The sequence below is a fragment of the Hylobates moloch genome, unplaced genomic scaffold (assembly GCF_009828535.3).
Source record: "Hylobates moloch isolate HMO894 unplaced genomic scaffold, HMol_V3 SCAFFOLD_11, whole genome shotgun sequence".
Classification (NCBI taxonomy): domain Eukaryota; kingdom Metazoa; phylum Chordata; class Mammalia; order Primates; family Hylobatidae; genus Hylobates; species Hylobates moloch.
In genome coordinates this window covers 68,426,511-68,446,180 of record NW_026652286.1, presented here as the reverse complement: position 1 = coordinate 68,446,180, position 19,670 = coordinate 68,426,511, and the positions used below count along the sequence as shown (strand labels likewise).

At 38.2% G+C, this 19,670-nt stretch overlaps 1 protein-coding gene across 10 annotated transcripts in view; it reads right to left on the bottom strand.

The window, feature by feature from the left end:
* Positions 1-19,670, bottom strand: part of CEP57 (centrosomal protein 57) — a 46,061-nt gene that overhangs the window by 9,031 nt on the left and 17,360 nt on the right. For 8 of the 10 annotated variants that reach the window (XM_058446948.1, XM_058446949.1, XM_058446953.1 and 5 more), the window contains 6 exons: positions 13,018-13,197; positions 12,538-12,659; positions 8,138-8,254; positions 7,130-7,207; positions 4,072-4,179; positions 3,477-3,554 (listed from right to left, as the gene is read on the bottom strand). In XM_058446948.1, coding sequence (XP_058302931.1) covers positions 3,477-3,554; positions 4,072-4,179; positions 7,130-7,207; positions 8,138-8,254; positions 12,538-12,659; positions 13,018-13,197 — 683 coding nt within the window. The remainder of the gene's footprint in view (positions 1-3,476; positions 3,555-4,071; positions 4,180-7,129; positions 7,208-8,137; positions 8,255-12,537; positions 12,660-13,017; positions 13,198-19,670) is intronic. The other 2 variants (XM_058446951.1, XM_058446952.1) reach the window with 1 other exon arrangement.

The window sequence follows — 19,670 nt, the reverse complement described above, 5'->3', positions numbered from 1 at the left end:
AGCACATTCTGTGTAACTTTACAGAAATACACTATAATTTGTCTTTTCTGCTTTTTCATTTCTCTAAAAATGTTTCTATATGATACCAATTTTTCTTCCACCACTTGCTTTAGTTTCAGTGATGTATCATAGAAGGGTCGATGTCGTAAAAGTCAAAAGCAGGCTGGGCGCAGTGGCTCATGCCTGTAATCCCAGCACTTTGGGAGGCTGAGGCGGGTGGATCACCTAAGGTCAGGATTTCGAGACCAGCCTGGCCAACATGGAGAAACCCTGTCTCTACTAAAAAATACAAAAATTAGCCAGGCATGGTGATGCGTGCCTGTTGTCCCAGGTACTTGGGAGGCTGAGGTGGCAGAATTGCTTGAACCCAGGAGGCAGAGGTTGCAGTGAGCCGAGATCGTGCCATTGCACTCCAGCCTGAGTGACAGAGCGAGACTCCGTCTCAAAAAAAAAAAAAAAAAAAAAAGTCAAAAGCAGTCTTGAATAAGTAGAACCCTTCTGCCAGATTATCTAATGTCAACTTGTTTTCTGACATTACTTCTGTGTTGTCTTCTTCATCTTGTGGCACTGGTTTGAAAGCACTCGTATCCATCCCAGTAGTTTTCTGTTAATTCCTCTATCATGGTGTCTACTGACTCTTGAATTTCTCCAAGATTCGTATCTTGAAATCCTTCACCTCCAACCTTTTTTGCCATATCTACAATGTCTTTCATGATTGGCTCTGTCATAAATCCTGTGAAATCACGCATATCACCTGGAGAATTTTCTTCAACAGGAATTTATTAGTTCAGGCTTGATGGCTTTCATGACTTTTTCTATAAAAATGATGGCATCATCTTCAACTGTAATCCTTCCAGACTCTCATCATGTTCTCTCTGAAGTTCTCTTCCACAGTATTAAGAACCCTTTCTATAGTGTATAATATGCCTTAGAGGTCCTCATGCTCCCTGATCTAGAGGCTGAATTAGACACATTGTGTTTAGGGGCAAGTAGACTACTTCCATGCCTTTGGTGTTGAACTTCCATGCTCCTGGGTAGCTAGGGGCAATGCCTAGTATTAAAAAGACTTTAAAAGGCAGTCTCTTACTGGCAAATTACTTCCTGACTTCAGGGACAAAGCACTGATGAATCAATGCTTTTTCTGAATCCAGTTTAGAAAAAGGGTTCTCAAAGGGGCATTCTTGTTGTACACCCAAAGACTGGCAGTTGGGTATATTTCCACTTGAAGGCTCAGGGATTAGCAGCTTTATAGATAAGGGCAGTCCTGATTGTAAATCTGATTGTGTTTTCACCAAATAGTAGATTTAGCCTATCTCCTCTTTCCTTAAATCCTGGTGCTGACTTCTCCTCCTTACTTATAAATATCCTTTGTGGCATCATGTTTTTGCCAGAATAGGGTACTTTTGTCTGCATTAAAAGCCTGTTCAGGAAGATACCCTTTCTCCTCAATGATTTTCTTAATGGTATCTTGGGACTCATCTGCTGCCTCTTGGTCAGCAGAAGCTGCTTCTCCTATCTTGACATTTTTAAAGCCAAACCTCTAAAATTATCAAGCCATCCTTTGCTGGAATTAAATTCTCCAGCTTTAGATACCTCACCTTCCTTCTAAGTTGTCATATAATGACTTTCCTTTTTCTCAAATCATGTTAGAGTCTATAAGTATGCCTTTCTTATAGCAATCCTGCATCCACATAAAAGCTGTATTTTCAATGAGATAAAAAGCTATTTTGCAAAAAGCACAAGGTTTTGGCACCTGCTAGAGTAGCTGCAGTGGTACATTCACAAATTTTTTTTTTTTTTTTTTTTTTAATTTTTAAAGAGGATCTTACTCTGTTGCCTATGCTGGAGTACAGTGGTGCCATCATCGCTTACTACAGTCTCAAACTCCTGGGCTAAAGTGATCCTCCTCTGTCAGCCTCCTGGGTAGCTGAGACTATAGGTGTACCCTAACATGCCAGGCTCCTTTTTTTTTTTTTACAATAAGCCTTCAGCTGGATTCATTTATCTTGAAATGGTGGACAACCGCAGCTGCAGACCTCAATCTATGGTACATATCAAGCAATGCAACTTTTTCTTGTCATGTCATGATTTTTGTCTGCTTCTTGGGAGCACTTCCACCATCATTAGTAGCACTTGATATGGATCCTATGATATTATTCAAATTATTTACTGTATTGTGCTGAACATGATGGAAAATACGGAACTACTAGAGAACACCTTTTACTGTGATACACAATTTACTGGAGAGATGAACTGCTCATTTGAAGATGATTAGCGTCACGTGGCATTTTAAGTGAATACTCCCAACCTTTGAGCTCATCACAATGGCAATAGAAGGTGGCTACAAAATTATCAGTCGTACAGTATGTACTACAGTTAATTTTACACAGTTATGATTTAATACTGCATCTTTATCTCTGTTTACATTTCTCTGGACTGTGAATGGCGTCACGTAGTCTGTGTGCAGATCGTTTTGATAAATTATAATTAAAAAACAGATTTGTGCATATTTTTTGGTAGTAAATGATAAAATGCACTAGTATTGACTTAGTCAATTTTATGCATCCATGACATACCAACTTTTTCTTAACTTCTGATATTTCTAAGCTATAGTTTGCAAGTTTTTTCAAATTGCCAAAAATCTCCAAAAAATTTTCCGAGATACTTATTGAAAAAAAAAAAATCTGCCTGTAAGTAGACCCACACAGAGTTCAGACTCATGTTGTTCAAGGGTCAACTGTACCTTTTTCAAATACTTGTCACCACTAATATATTATATTCCCCATGATTTCACTGTGAATTTACCAGGGGTTTAAAATAAATAAATATAAACAAATATAAAATTCAGAAGAACATTTACTTCCCAAGATGACAGAATAACAATCTAGTTGGAATCTAAATATAAAACTACCAGCAACATAAACAGCTTATAAAGTAGTGTCAACTAGCACAGTTTTAGGCACTTCACTCAGTACTTGATATATGACAATACAGCTTTACATTCAAGTGCTGAAGAAACTTAAGATTCAAGTGTACGTATGACTGCTTCTTGGAGAATTAGTCCTAGAAATGATCTGGATGTGAGGACAAGTAGAATGTGCTATATGCTTATTCGAATATCTACCTATATCTAAATATAACTCAACAGGATTGATACTAAAAATCCAATGCTACAAACATACTATTTCTTATTTCCTTGACCCCTATCTGAAACGACACCTTCTTCAACTTAGGGTCTCTGCTTTTATCACTTCCTTTCCACATATACTTTATCTACTTTAAGGTATCCTCCCCATCTCTTCCTTGCTTCCCCGATCCCCAAAAACCTCCCTCCATCTCATTTTCACATCACTGTGATCCACACTGGTAAAGGGACAGAAAAATGTTCCTTCCATTTATAGACATACTTGCAAATACAGGGACTTAATTCAGGGATCAATGTTGTACAAAAAGAATCCAGAGTTTGACCAACTCACCTTCCCAGCTACAAATGGCATATCGCCCAAGCATAATCTATAATGTGGTTGTGCACCAAAATAGTTCCTAGAACTTTTCTGAATGAAAAGAAAAGGAAAACAATTTTATTTTATTCACATGATAATAAAAACTGACTATACATGACTAACGTGAAACTTCAGTTAACTACTGGGTTACTACTTGCCTTATCTATAGCTGGCATTATGATCACAAGCCAGCTCCTAATAGTACTTGTTAGCATATATCCTAGCCTAGGAAAGGCTGGGGGGAAAAAAAGCACTTGACAAAACAACAGTTACATTCTAAGTAGAAAATCGGTATACATATACACAAAACACTGTAAGAGCACAAGATAATGCAGTACTAATAATGCTAATTTTGTATGGTGTTCTGTAGTTCCAAAATGCTTATCTATTTTCTATCAGGATACAAATTTAGGAGTAGGTATTACTTATCTCCACCTTCTGAATGAAGAAATTGAGAATGAAAGATTTACTCTCTCAAGGTTGTAGTACACCACACAGTTTATGGGTGTTTTGACATAAACTATACCAAGTAATCAGCATGTTGCCTGATTTGGTTCTGTCTTCACACCTTTTCTGGTGGTTTTGACTTCTTTTTTTTAATTCTTCTTGCATTGGGAACGTGTGGAGTTGCCTTATCTTCAAAGATAAGTCTGTTTGTTTCTAGACCAGTCTGCAACTAGGAAAAATGAGAGCCTAAAGTTAATGCTGTAGAAATAAAAGCTATGACTCAGATTTGAGATGCGTCATGTAAAAAGCCTGTAAAAACCAATGGTAGCATCTAACTGAAAAACATATTATAGCTGTATAACTATGTCTTGAACCAATCTATCAACGTTTGTCAAATATTTTAAATAAATACCAGTCTCTCATTTCATCTTGACCTTCTGTTATAATTTGTCCTTTCTTCAGTGTGGAACACATTATCTCCAGTATTTGTAGTTACTCCATAAATTCTATCTATCTAACGAGTTAAATGCAATGTATCTAACCCCAAACCATGGCTTAAATATATTCTTTTCAAAAATGGCATCTACTACATTACCAGACACAAAACAGCCGAAGAGCAGAATACATTTCTTCCCTTTCTAAAAAGCCATGCACTTACTATACAAGAAAAAGGAATTGAAAACTATGTCCAAAAAAATACCAAAAAACAAAAAACACTGGAAGCTATCAGGCAAATGTTACCAAACCCTTTTCTCTAGAAGCTGAGTAACTGTATTAATTTAAAAATATCCTATCTTCACGGTAGAAATTCCACGAGCACCAATAATTTCAAAAAAGGACTGCTCTTTTCACTAAGCCAACTTTCAATTTTCTTTAAAAAAAAAAAAAAAAAAAAAAAAAACCTGTCTGGAATAGTGGTTGTTTCAAATCTGCCTATATGTACCAAATCTGTCTGCAGTTTATGAGGACAATTTGGACTGCCAGGTGCCTGTCCAGATCTCATGATTTTGGCCCTTCCAGATTGGGGAAATTCATATTTTAAAGTATTTTAAAAGTTCCCCAGGAAATTCTAATGGAGCTAGAATATTCAGAACCACTGGATTCCATAAAAACAGATACTGAGATTATTACTAATACTTCCCACATGAGTGCAGCTTTGGGGTAAAAAATCTATTCCATGACAAAGGAATACAGGAACCTCTACCCTCAGGAAGCATCTATACACTCCCAACACACCTAACATCGCTTTATATATAGTAAATTGACTAGACATAATTCAATGAACAGGAAATTACTACTCTAGAAGACTTATGATGCCAATGAGTGTAAACAGTATAGAAGAATTTTTTTTGAGTATTTTCCAGTTTATTTATTCTTCCCAGCAGTTGTATATTTCTGTTACAATTTTAAAACATTTTAAAGCACTCTCATTATTTTTTATTCTCATTTGATCACACCAACACTAAGAAGATGCAAAATGCAGAACACTTTTTTTTTTTTTTTTTTGAGACAGAGTTTTGCTCTTGTTGCCCAGGATGGAGTGCAGTGGTGTGATCTCAACTCACTGCAACTTCTACCTCCCAGGTTCAAGCAATTCTCCTGCCTCACCCTCCCAAGTAGCTAGGATTACAGGCATGTACCACCATACCCGGCCGATTTTGTATTTTTAGTAGACAGGATTTCACCATGTTGGTCAGGCTGGTCTCAAACTCCTGACCTCAGCAGACCACTCTTTAACAATGGTAAAAATCCAGACTCTGAATAGTTACATAACTCGCCCAACACTAGACTTGGAACCACACATCTATCCCTCATTGTTCTTTCAGTACAATAATGTTCACCATCAACTCAAAATATTTACTGGTAACATATTACCAGCAACAACTAATTTGGTCCCTATGTGTTGCCTGCTAAATGAAGGAGAAAATAGACGTACCATAAATTATTTTAAAAATTCATTAAACAAGGAACTTACTAAATTTTGTATTTCATATATAATGTACTCAACACCACAATGCATATAAAGCACAACCCACAAGTTTGTTACAAGTATGGAAATGGAAACAGTGAAGTGGCCAACCCTAAAGAGAAAATGGGCAAAGAAATTTTGTTGGTCAAAAATTAAGCCATGTGGCTATATAACCCAGAAAGCACACTGAGGGAAAACAACAACAACAAATCTACAAATTGATCAGAAGGTAAATATTTGAGAAGGAACTGTATCAGATTTAATAGAAAATAAGTCAATAAATTTAGAGACGCACTAGAAGAAATAGACAACATGATAAAGATAACTTTTATATTCCTGTAATCACATATATGAAGTGAGCCCAAGACATTGTAGGCCTTTGGTCACAGATTGAACTGCAGAGGCTCTACTCCTTGGAATTGAGACCTGATTCTTGTGTTCATACGAAAAAAGATACATGCAAATGTCATAATAAAAGACCCTGGAAGGGGCAGGAGAGTATCTGGGAGGAATTTGAGCAAATAAGCTCATAACGAAGAGTGTCTTCAGTTAAAAACATGAAAATTTTATTTTACTGAGTCTGTAAGTCAGACTTACTTCAGTAGTCTTGCTATGTAGCTCCTAGAAATGCAGTTCTGGTTGGTACATATAAACTCAATGCTTTTGTGAATCCACACTACCTCACCTATTCTATCTGGTGGCCACTGCATGGGATAAAATCCAAAACTAGGAGAGAGTAGAGCTCATTTTCCTCATGTGGTGGCTTCTGTTAACTGGTCTGGGTCAATAGCTACTGGGGCATCCCACTACCTCAACTTCTGTCCTGGCATCTTGAGGCCACCAAAGAAGAGAAGTACCTATAAGTAGGATACTGAAAAATAGCTTTTAAATATTACTGATAGTGGCTGTAAGAAGTTTTACATGATTTCAGACCTTCTTATGTGTGTAGTCTCTGATGTTTTTTAGTCTGTTATTTTTTAAAATGCTGATTGAAACTCCACAATTACAAACATGCTAAAAAATTGTTCAAATTTTACTCTGTCTATAAAAATACTTGTTCATAATTTTCCACATTAACCTATATCTGAAAATTTATGTGTTGGACTATTCTAAAATATAAATAATGTAAGATACCCAAATGTAATTGTTTACTTGTACATAAAAAGCAGTAAAAAATATGAAGAGCCCACTTTCTCACATTTTAACTTACCTCAGCTGCCTTAGCTTGCATGCGTTTCCTTTCCTGTTCTTCTTCATGGAGTTTTGCTTCCAACTCTTGCATTTTTTTCTAGTGATAAAAATGTCAAAAGGGATAAAGGTGAAAAGTCTTAAGTGTCTGTCAAATTTTAATATAGCAGCACTGGAACATGTAAATTTTATCCTACTCAATATAAGGTGGTTAGATCACTGTAGTAATGGAGGCTGTGAGCTGGACGGCATCCATGATGCGCTCCTTTTGTGCTGAATTATTTATCATCTGTGAGGTAGCTGGACAAAATTATGGGTAAAATCTATGGCCAAAGAACACAGCACTGCATGAATGTAAATAGGGATAGGGAGGCTAAATCTGGAACTTTATTCTCAGTGGCATTAAATATCTCCCAAATGAAATAATTAAAACTAAAATTAGCTCAGAGAGCAACTTAAACCAAGTGATGCAAGACTTAAGGATACTCAAAAACATTTAATTTGTTTTTTTCTTTGAGATGGAGTTTCGCTCTTGTTGCCCTGGCTGTAGTGAAATGGCGTGATCTTGGCTCACCACAACCTCCACCTCCCGGTTTCAAGCGATTCTCCTGTCTCAGCCTCCAAGTAGCTGCGATTACAGGCATTTGCCATGATGCCTGGCTAATTTTTGTATTTTTAGTAGAGACAGGGTTTCACCACGTTGGTCAGGCTGGTCTTGAACTCCTGACCTCAGGTGATCCACCAGCCCTGGCCTCCCAAAGTGCTGGGATTACAGGTGTGAGCCACCACGCCCGGCCAAAAACATTTAATTTTTTAACAAACATTTTCATAAAAAAAAAAAAAAATGCCCACCAAGATTGTAAAATGTGAACATTCTCTCCAAATTTGTATTTTCTTTTTAAAACTCCAATATATTTCTTCATTATAAGATCACTTTTAATGCTATAAATATCCAGTGATACAAAATAATTAACATTAAAAAAAAAACCACCCTGATATATGTTAACAGTAAAAAGACACATGCACTAACTTCTGCAAGGGCCTGCATTGTGGTAAGTTTGTTATACTCCTGTTCAAGAAGATCCAATTTTTCAAGTTGGCTCTGAACATGTGTTTGATCATGTTGTCGTTCTCTTTCTAGGGAAACCTGAAAAACAATATTCAATATAGCTTGATAATTTGACAATCAAACACTGCTCAGTGTTTTTCTATGCTGTTATTTGGCCCTTCACATAACTACTTCTAGGAAAATAACATTAAGATGAAACCACAGGGGGCATCAATAAATGACCAAGTGGATACTGTTCTGAACTCAGTTGCCTTGGCTTATAGCTATTTACCTAATACATAGTTTTATATAGTGACATTATCTTTATGCTCTGGGATAGCAGGGATTTACTGGACATACGGGGTTCACACACAGACAAATACTTTTAGTTTGATCCTGTTAAGTAGTTAATCTCTTAATTAGGGTAAAAATTATGGTTTTGGTATCTATCTTTTTATATTTCCCTTGAATTCTACGTATAATATCCTTTTATACTTTATTTTTATTTTTGAGACGGAGTCTCGCTCTGTCGCCCAGGCTAGAGTGCAGTGGCTGATCTCGGCTCACTGCAAGCTCCGCCTCCCAGGTTCATGCCATTCTCCTGCCTCAGCCTCCCCAGTAGCTGGAATTATAGGCACCCGCCACCACGCCTGGCTAATTTTTTGTATTTTTAGTAGTGACGTGGTTTCATCGTGTTAGCCAGGATGGTCTCGCTCTCCTGACCCCGTGATCTGCCAGCGTCAGCCTCCCAAAGTGCTGAGATTATAGGCGTGAGCCACCATACCCAGCCCTAAACTTTTTTTTTGAAATTTAGAGTCAAAGATTTATAAAGATTGCCTCCTATATAGACTTTTTTTTTTTTTTTTTTTTTTTTTTTTTTGAGATGGGGTCTTGCTCTGTCACCCAGGCTGGAGTGCGGTGGCATGATCTCAGCTCACTGCAACCTCTGCCTCCTGGGTTCAAGTAATTCTCCTGCCTCAGCCTCCTGAGTAGCTGGGATTATAGGCGCCTGCCACCATGCTCAGCTAATTTTTGTATTTTTAGTAGAGGTGGGGTTTCACCATGTTGGCCAGGCTGCTCTCAAACCTGACCTCGAGTAATCCACCCGTAAACCATTATACTAGGATAATTTTAAATATATTAACTCAAGGTCTATTATTGGTAAAAAGTGCCTGAACTTGTAAACTGTGTCTTCAAAATAAGGCTATAGCAATAGGTACCATATTAATAGAAATCTGAATATGACAAATTAATATAAAGCAATAATTTAGGAATTTGTGTGAACTAATTCCCTTCTAGCCACATCCTAGTGGATATTAACAGCTCTTGACATCTATTACCTATGCCTAATAGTTGTCTCCAAGACATATATTAGTCAAAACATCTTAAAGTTGTCTTATTAAACTGACCCCTTTCTCCAGCCCATCCATCACAGAAATGTTAGATAAACACAGCAGACATAATAATAATATATGATTATTGATGTGGTCTACCTCTGTGTCTCCAACCAAATCTCATCTTGAATTGTAATCCAAATTGTAATCCCCACATTTTGGGAGAGGGATCTCATGGGAGGTGATTAGATCATTGTGGTGGTTCCCCATGCTGTTCTCGTGATAGTGAATTCTCATGAGATCTGATGGTTTTAATAGGGGCTTTTCCCCACTTTGCTCTGCACTTCCCTCTCTTGCCACCATGTGAAGAAGGACATGTATGCTTCCCCTTCCGCCATAATTGTAAGTTTCCAGAAGACCCCCAACAGACATACAGAACTGTGAGTCAATTAAACCTCTTTCTTTCATAAATTACCCAGTCTTGGGTGTTCTTTATAGCAGCGTGAGAATGGACTAATACAATTACACAGAAATTCTGAAAGCAAGAAAGGAAAATCTTCGGATACAAAAAAAAGAGAAAGGAACTGAAAAGCAAATCAAAGGATACTGAAGTCGAATATCACACAAGGCAATATTGCAGCTGGGGTACATAAAATGTGCAGGAATATAAAACTTTAGGCAATATATAATCCACAATGATCAACAATATCAAGCCAATATAGTAACATAAATCTGGATCAGAACCAGTGATTTTATTTATTTATTGTTTGTAGAGACTGGGTCTCGCTCTGTTGCCCTGGCTGGTCTCGAACTCCTGCACTCAAGTGATCTGTCTGGCTTGGCCTCCTAAGTGCTGGCATTACAGGTCTAAGCCACCCTGCCCAGCCAGAACCAGTGAAAACCATCAAGCCTAACCAAAGGCAAATTCACAACTGGCTCACAAGGCTGCCCACACAACTGAGGAATTTATTGTGGAATTACCACAATAAATGAAAAAATGAGACCACCATATAACTTTTCTTTATTAAGTTCCCATAAAAAAACAAGATACCATAAGGGAGAATCAATAGATAAAGCCAAACAAACGAGGATTAACACTTTGAAAACATCTAATAATTTTAAAAAATTGAGAATTGCTTATAGTGTTCAAAGAGGTAAAAGGAAGGTATTAAAACCACAGAGTAACAGTACATTCAAAGAACAAAACTAAGTGGATGGAAAAAGACCCAAATGAAAATGAAAAATTATAACCACTGAAATAAACGCAATAACATAGTGAAGAGACCTATCACACACAAGAATTAATTACTGAGACATTTTCTCAAATATTGTTGTATGATTGCTCAAATATTTAAGTCTAATTCTCTCCAACGAGAACTGAAAGCTGACTGAGGGTAGAAAGCACATATGGTAAGCCCTCTGTATCTGTGTGTTTTGCATCCATGGATTTGATCAACTGTGGATTGAAAATATATGAGAAAAAACAAAAAAAGATGGTTGAATCTGTACTAAACATACACAGATTCTTATTCTTGACATTATTCTCCAAACAATATAGTATAGCAACTATTTACATAACATTTACGTTGTATTAGGTGTTATAAGTAACACCTAATACAAGAGATAATTTACAGTATATGAGATTGGGTGTAGGTTATATGCAAATACCACACCATTTTATAGGAGACTTGAGCATCCATGGATTTTACTATCCACAGGGGTCTCAGAACCAATTCAATCATGGATACTGAGGGACAACTGCCTAGTATTTTTTTTTTTTTTCCACTGCAGAGCATCTGGCATGTTAAGTATATAAACATTCAAATTTTGCATAATAGAGTTAAGATGTCTACAAAACTAATGAATGCAAACTCTAGATTCGTAAGAGAAAAAGGAGTAAGTTTTAAAAAATATACACAAGGCTGGCCGGGTGTGGTGGCTCATGCCTGTAATTCCAGCACTCTGGGAGGCCAAGGCAGGCGGATCACATGAGGTTGGCAGTTCAAGACCAGCCTGACCAACATGGTGAAACCCCGTCTCTACTAAAAATACAAAATTAGCCAGGTGTGGTGGCATATGCCTGTAATCCCAGCTACTTGGGAGGCTGAGGCAGGAGAATCACTTGAACCCGGGAGGTGGAGGTTGCGGTGAGCTGAGATCACGCCGATGCTCTCCAGCCTGGGCAATAAAAGGGAAACTCTGTCTCAAAAAAAAAAAAAAAAAAAAAAAAAAAAAAATATATATATATATATATACACACACACACACACACACACACACACATACACACACAAGGCCAGGGACAGTGGCTCACGCCCGTAATCCCAGAACTTTGGGAGGCCAAGGCGGCCTGATCACTTGAGGCCAGGAGTTTGAGACCAGCCTGGCCACAGCTATACTAAATATACACACAAAAAAAGGTTAGCTGGGCATCGTGGCATGCACCTGTAATCCCAGCTACTTGGGAGGATGAGGCATGAGAATCACCTGAGACTAGGAGGTGGAGGTTGCAGTGAACCGAGATCATGCCACTACACTCCAGCCTGGGTGACAGAGTGAGACCCTATTTCCAATCAATTGATCAATCAATATATTTGAGACTGATGTTGAGGTATCTTCTCACAAATGTGCAGGTCACCTAAATACGAAGATCTCTGGTGTAAGAAAGCACAAAAATGCTATGCTAAATAATAATTGTGAAGAGTTTTACAAAGTCATCTACTATCTCACCTGAGTCATTAAACAAATTTCAGAGATATAGAGGTATATGGTTATTTATACTTTTTATAATGTAGACTCAAAGAATCTAACATAACTTTCAAACATCTCATAACTGTATTTTTACCATTTAAGTAAAACTCTATGAAACACAACAATAACAACAAAAAAAGCCAATCACATCTTTAGATTTTGTAACTGATGCCAAGAAATTTCAGTCCTGGGCTATAACAGCACTAGTCCTCACCGAAAGAAAAAAAGTCTTTATTCCATTAGTTTTCCGCATAACTAACTGTTCTTGAGTATCAATCTGTGAGGTGCTTTACTTACTTGTTTCTCTAAGACAGATGTCCTCTCCATTTCGGCATGCTTTATCATATTTCGCATGTATTCCAATTGTTTTTCTAATAGATTGCATTTATTTTCTGCAGCTAACAACTGAGATGTCAGTTCTGGAAGGAATACATAAGAAAAGCAGAAATCAACTCACCCATAAAAGAGTTTTAACAAGCTGTTAACAGGAATTGAATCTATTGTGTACACAATAAGAACACCTTCCACAAACCTGGACGCCTTTTCAGATTACCTAAATCATTCTCTTTCTACGTGCTAGTCAAACTGGCCTTGCATTCAGTAAATAAATACCATGTATGACAACAGCATTTGCTCCTCAAAATGCACCAGAATACAATGCAGTTTTGTAGTACTTGAAGATACCACTATAAAACACTAATGTAGTATTTCTTTTAGAATACTTCGTACAGCACAACACTTATTTTGATAGAATTTTAATTTTCTTCATAAACAAACCTTGATTGTGCTTTGATTCCTCATTCTTTGAATTCTCCCTTTCTTGTATCTGTTCATCCAGTACTTTCTTATATTCAATTGTTTCTCTAGATAAGCTTTTCACATTTTCTTCTGCCTGAATCCTCTCAAGTTCCAAGCGTCGAATCTTATCTTGAAGATTCTTAAGAGCAGAAAATATGGCTGCCAAATACAAACACAAACATGGATGCTATAACAGCATATGTGGAGAAAGTATATTAAGAAAGAATAAACTCATCTAAATAAAAAATAAAATTGATGGATGAGTCCAGTGGAGGATCACTCTTTGGGAACAATAAAATGTTAATTATCTCATATTTGTTTTTTAAAAAATCAATTTAAAGACATTGAGTGGGCCGGGTGCAGTGGCTCACACCTGTAATCCCAGCACTTTGGGAGGCTGAGGTGGGTGGATCACCTGAGGTCAGGAGTTCGAGACCAGCCTAACACAGTTGAAACCCTGTCTCTACTAAAAATAAAAAAATTAGGCGAGCGTAGTGGCGGGCGCCTGTAATCCCAGCTACTCGGGAAGCTGAGGCAGGAGAATCGCTTGATCCCGCGTGGGGTGGGGAGTGTAGGGGGGGTGGAGGTTGCAGCGAGCTGAGATCACACCATTGCACTCCAGCCTGGGCGACAGAGTGAGATTCTGTCTCAAGAAAAATAATAATAAATTAAAAAAAAAAGACATTGTTTGAAATGCGCTCAAGTAAAAACCCCATTACTATGGTAAAAAAATTTCAAAGACTTTTATACAGTGGTAAAAAATTTAGCCAATCATACAAAGTTCACATAACAGTCCTAAAGTACATTACTGTCTTATTAATTAATAATATATTACTTATTAATTAAAATTATTAGTAAATGTATTAGTAACTACTATTAATACATTTTATTAATAGCAGCACATGTAGAAACCAACTATAGTTACAGTAAAGCACAAAAAAATACTACTTTTAAAATCTGCATTTTAAGTACTTTCTAAACTCCGCTTCAAGTTTGATTATAAAATTATGTTGACTGCAGTAAATGTAGAAGACTGTGAAAAAACACACTGAAAAATAACCAATAATCCTATTACCCAGAGATAATGACTGTCATTTGGTTATTTAAATTTTTTCCTATATGTGTAAAATAAATTGAGGACAAAACACATCAAGGTTTTTTCACTTTAGCATTATTAGTGAGAATTCCCTCGGGCAATCAGTCTTAAAAGATCTTCTAATGATCAATAATTAGAAACTAAAAAGTTAAGTTACTGGGTCAAAGAACAATCATAGCCATTCTAATGAGAAAAATATGCTACTTCTAGTTATTTTCCATTTCCATTAAAGTATAAATCTTTTCATATATATTATTGGCCAATTTTCTCCCTTTCATGAATTTCCTTTACCCATTTTTCTATGGGAAAAAGTTTTCTTCATTTTATTATCTGCCTTTAACTCTAGTTTTGATGTACAGATGTTTTGATTTTTCACAGAGGTATACCTAATTCTTTTCCATCATTTTCTTTAAATTACATTTTAAGTTCTAGGGTACATGTGCACAACATGCACGTTTGTTACCTATGTATACATGTGCCATGTTGGTATGCTAGACCCATTAACTCGTCATTTACATTAGGTGTATCTCCTAATACTATCCCTCCCCACTACCTGCAACCCACGACAGGCCCCGGTGCGTGATGTTCCCCATCCTGTGTCCAAGTGTTCTCATTGTTCAATTCCCACCAATGAGTGAGAACATGTGGTGTCTGGTTTTCTGTACTTGGAATCGTTTGTTCAGAATGATGGTTTCCAGCTTCCTCCATGTCCCTACAAAGGACATGAACTCATCCTTTTTTACAGCTGCATAGTATTCCAATGGTGTATATGTGCCACATTTTCTTAATCCAGTCTTGATGGACATTTGGGTTGGTCCCAAGACTTTGCTATTGTGAATAGTGCCGCAATAAACATACGTGTGTATGTGTCTTTATAGCAGCATGATTTATAATCCTTTGGGTATATACCCAGTAATGGGATGGCTGGGTCAAATGGTATTTCTAGTTCTAGATACTTCAGGAATCACCACACTGTCTTCCACAATGGTTGACCTAGTTTACGATCCCGCCAACAGTGTAAAAGTATTCCTATTTCTCCACATCCTCTCAAGCACCTGTTGTTTCCTTTTTAATGATCACTTTAATGGCTTAGGATTGTCTTGGTAATGTGGGCTCTTTTTTGGTTCCATATGAACTTTAAAGTAGTTTTTTCCAATTCTGTGAAGAAAGTCATTGGTAGCTTGATGGGGATGGCATTGAATCTATAAATGACCTTGGGCAGTATGGCCATTTTCACGATATTGATTCTTCCAACCCATGAGCATGGAATGTTCTTCCATTTGTTTGTATCCTCTTTTATTTCATTGGGCAGTGGTTTGTAGTTCTCCTTGAAGGGGTCCTTCGCATCCCTTGTAAGTTGGATTCCTAGGTATTTTATTCTCTTTGAAGCAATTGTGAATGGGAGTTCACTCATGATTTGGCTCTCTGTGTGTCTGTTATTGGTGTGTAAGAATGTTTGTGATTTTTGCACATTGATTTTGTATCCTGAGACTTTGCTGAAGTTGCTTATCAACTTGAGATTTTGGGCTGAGACGATGGGGTTTTCTAAATATACAACCACGTCATCTGCAAACAGGGACAATTTGACTTCCTCTTTTCCTAACTGAATACCCTTCCTTACTCCTGCCTGATTGCCCTGGCCAGAACTTCCAACACTATGTTGAATAGGAATAGTGAGAGAGGGCATCCATGTCTTGTGCCAGTTTTCAAAGGGAATGCTTCCAGTTCTTCCTTATTCAGTATGGTATCGGCTGTGGGTTTGTCATAGATAGCTCTTATTATTTTGAGATACGTCCCATCAATACCTAGTTTATTGAGAGTTTTTAGCATGAAGGGCTGCTGAATTTTGTCGAAGGCCTTTTCGGCATCTACTGAGATAATCATGTGGTTTCTGTCTTTGGTTCTGCTTATATGATGGATTACATTTACTGAGCTGTGTATGTTGAACCAGCCTTGCATCCCAGGGATGAAGCCAACTTGATCTTGGTGGATAAGCTTTTTGATGTGCTGCTGGATTCGGTTTGCCAGTATTTTATTGAGGATTTTTGCATCAATGATCATCAGGGATATTGGTGTAAAATTCTCTTTTTCTGTTGTGTCTCTGCCAGGCTTTGGTATCAGGATGATGCTGGCTTCACAAAATGAGTTAGGGAGGATTCTCTCTTTTTCCATTGATTGGAATTGTTTCAGAAGGAATGGTAACAGCTCCTCTTTGTGCCTCTGGTAGAATTCGGCTGTGAATCCGTCTGGTCCTGGACTTTTTTTGGTTGGTAGGCTATTAATTATTGCCTCAATTTCAGAGCCTGTTATTGGTCTATTCAGGGATTCACCTTCTTCCTGGTTTAGTCTTGGGAGGGTGTATGTGTCCAGCAATTTACCCATTTCTTCTAGATTTTCTAGTTTACTTGCATAGAGGTGTTTATAGTATTCTCTGATGGTAGCTTGTATTTCTGTGGGATCGGTAGTGATCGGTATCATTTTTTATTGCATCTATTTGATTCTTCTCTCTTTTCTTCATTCTTAGTCCTGCTAGCGGTCTATCAATTTTGTTGATCTTTTCAAAAAACCAGCTCCTGGATTCATTGATTTTTTGAAGGGTTTTTTGTTTCTCTATCTCCTTCAGTTCTGCTCTGATCTTAGTTATTTCTTGCCTGCTGCTAGCTTTTGAATGTGTTTGCTCTTGCTTCTCTAGTTCTTTTAATTGTGATGTTAGGGTGTCAATTTTAGATCTTTCCTGCCTTCTCTTGTGGGCATTTAGTGCTACAAATTCCCCTCTACACAATGCTTTAAATGTGTCCCAGAGATTCTGGTATGTTGTGTCTTTGTTCTCGTTGGTTTCAAAGAACATCTTTATTTCTGCCTTCATTTTGTTATGTACCCAAGTAGTCATTCAGGAGCAGGTTGTTCAGTTTCCATGTAGTTGAGCGGTTTTGAGTGAGTTTCTTAATCCTGAGTTCTAGTTTGATTGCACTGTGGTCTGAGAGACAGTTTGTTATAATTTCTGTTCTTTTACATTTGCTGAGGAGTGCTTTACTTCCAACTATGTGGTCAGTTTTGGAACAGGTGTGGTGTCGTGCTGAAAAGAATGTATATTCTGTTGACTTGGGGTGGAGAGTTCTGTAGATGTCTGTTAGGTCTGCTTGGTGCAGAGCTGAGTTCAATTCCTGGATATCCTTGTTAACTTTCTGTCTCACTGATCTGTCTAATGTTGACAGTGGGGTGTTAAAGTCTCCCATTATTATTGTGTGGGAGTCTGAGTCTCTTTGTAGGTCTCTAAGGACTTATTTTATGAATCTGGGTGCTCCTGTATTGGACGCACATATATTTATGATAGTTAGCTGTTGTTGTTGAATTGATCCCTTTACCATTATGTAATGGCCTTCTTTGTCTCTTTTGATCTAGTCTGTTTTATCAGAGACTAGGATTGCAACCCCTGCGTTTTTTTGTTTTCCATTTGCTTGGCAGATCTTCCTCCATCCCTTCATTTTGAGCCTATGTGTGCCCCTGCATGTGAGCTGGGTCTCCTGAATATAGCACACTGATGGGTCTTGACTCTTTTTTTTTTTTTTTTTTTTTTTGAGGCAGAGTCTCGCTGTCACCCAGGCTGGAGTGCAGTGGCGCGATCTCGGCTCACTGCAGGCTCCGCCCCTCAGGGTTCAGGCCATTCTCCTGCCTCAGCCTCCCGAGTAGCTGGGACTACAGGCGCTCACCATCTTGCCCGGCTAATTTTTTGTATTTTTAGTAGAGACAGGGTTTCACTGTGTTAGCCAGGATGGTCTCCATCTCCTGACCTCGTGATCCGCCAGCCTTGGCCTCCCAAAGTGCTGGGATTATAGGCGTGAGCCACCGTGCCCGGCCGGGTCTTGACTCTTTATCCAATTTGCTAGTCTGTGGCTTTTAATTGGAGCATTTAGCCCATTTACATTTAAGCTTAATATTGTTGCATGTGAATTTGATCCTGTCATTATGATGTTAGCTGGTTATTTTGCTCGTTAGTTGATGCAGTTTCTTCCTAGCCTCAATGCTCTTTACAATCTGGCATGTTTTTGCAGTGGCTGGTACCAGTTGTTCCTTTCCATGTTTAGTGGTTCCTTCAGGAGATCTGGTAAGGCTGGCCTGGTGGTGACAAAATCTCTCAAAATTTGCTTGTCTGTAAAGGATTTTATTTCTCCTTCACTTATGAAGCTTAGTTTGGCTGGATAGGAAATTCTGGGTTGAAAATTCTTTTAAGAATGTTGAATATTGGCACCCTCTCTCTCCTGGCTTGTAGAATTTTTGCCAAGAGATCTGCTGTTAGTCTGATGGGCTTCCCTTTGTGGGTAACCTGACCTTTCTCTCTGGCTGCCCTTAATATTTTTTCCTTCATTTCAACTTTGGTGAATCTGACAATTATGTGTCTTGGAGTTGCTCTTCTCGAGGAGTAACTTTGTGGCATTCTCTGCATTTCCTGAATTTGAATGTTGGCCTGCCTTGCTAGATTGGGGAAGTTCTCCTGGATAATATCTTGAAGAATGTTTTCCAACTTGGTTCCATTCTCCCCGTCACTTTCAGGTACACCAATCAGAGGTAGATTTGGTCTTTTCTCATAGTCCCATATTTCTTGGAAGATTTGTTCATTTCTTTTTACTCTTTTTTTCTCTAAACTTCTCCTTACTTCATTTCATTCACTTGATCTTCAATCACTGATACCCTTACTTCCACTTGATCAAATCGGCTACTGAGGCTTGTGCATGCGTCATGTAGTTCTCACGCCATGGTTTTCAGCTCCATCAGGTCATTTAAGGTCTTCTCTACGCTGTTTATTCTAGTTAGCCATTCGTCTAATCTTTTTTCAAGGTTTTTAAGCTTCTTTGCAATGGGTTCAAACATCTTTCTTTAGCTCGGAGAAGTTTGTTATCACTGATCGTCTGAAGCCTTCTTCTCTCAACTCATCAAAGTCATTCTCCGTCAAACTTTGTTCTGTTGCTGGCAAGGAGCTGCGTTCCTTTGGAGGAGAAGAGGTGCTCTGATTTTTAGAATTTTCATCTTTTCTGCTTTGGTTTCTCCACATCTTTGTGGTTTTATTTACCTTTGGTCTGATGATGGTGACATGCAGATGGAGTTTTGGTGTGGATGCCCTTTCTGTTAGCTAGTTTTCCTTCTAACATTCAGGACCCTCAGCTGCAGGTCTGTTGGAGTTTGCTGGAAGTCCACTCCAGACCGCTTGCCTGGGTATCACCAATGGAGGCTGCAGAACAGCAAATATTGCAGAATGACAAATGTTGCTGCCTGATCCTTCCTCTAGAAGCTTAGTCTCAGAAGGGCACCCGGCCATATGAGGTGTCAGTTGGCCTCTACTGGGAGGTATCTCCCAGTTAGGCTACTCAGGGGGTCAGGAGGAGGCACTCTGTCCGTTCTTAGATCTCCAACTCCGTGCTGGGAGAACCACTACTCTCTTCAAAGCTGTCAGACAGGATCGTTTAAGTCTGCAGAAATTTCTGCTGCCTTTTGTTCAGCTATGATCCACCCCCAGAGGTGAGTCTACAGAGGCAGGCAG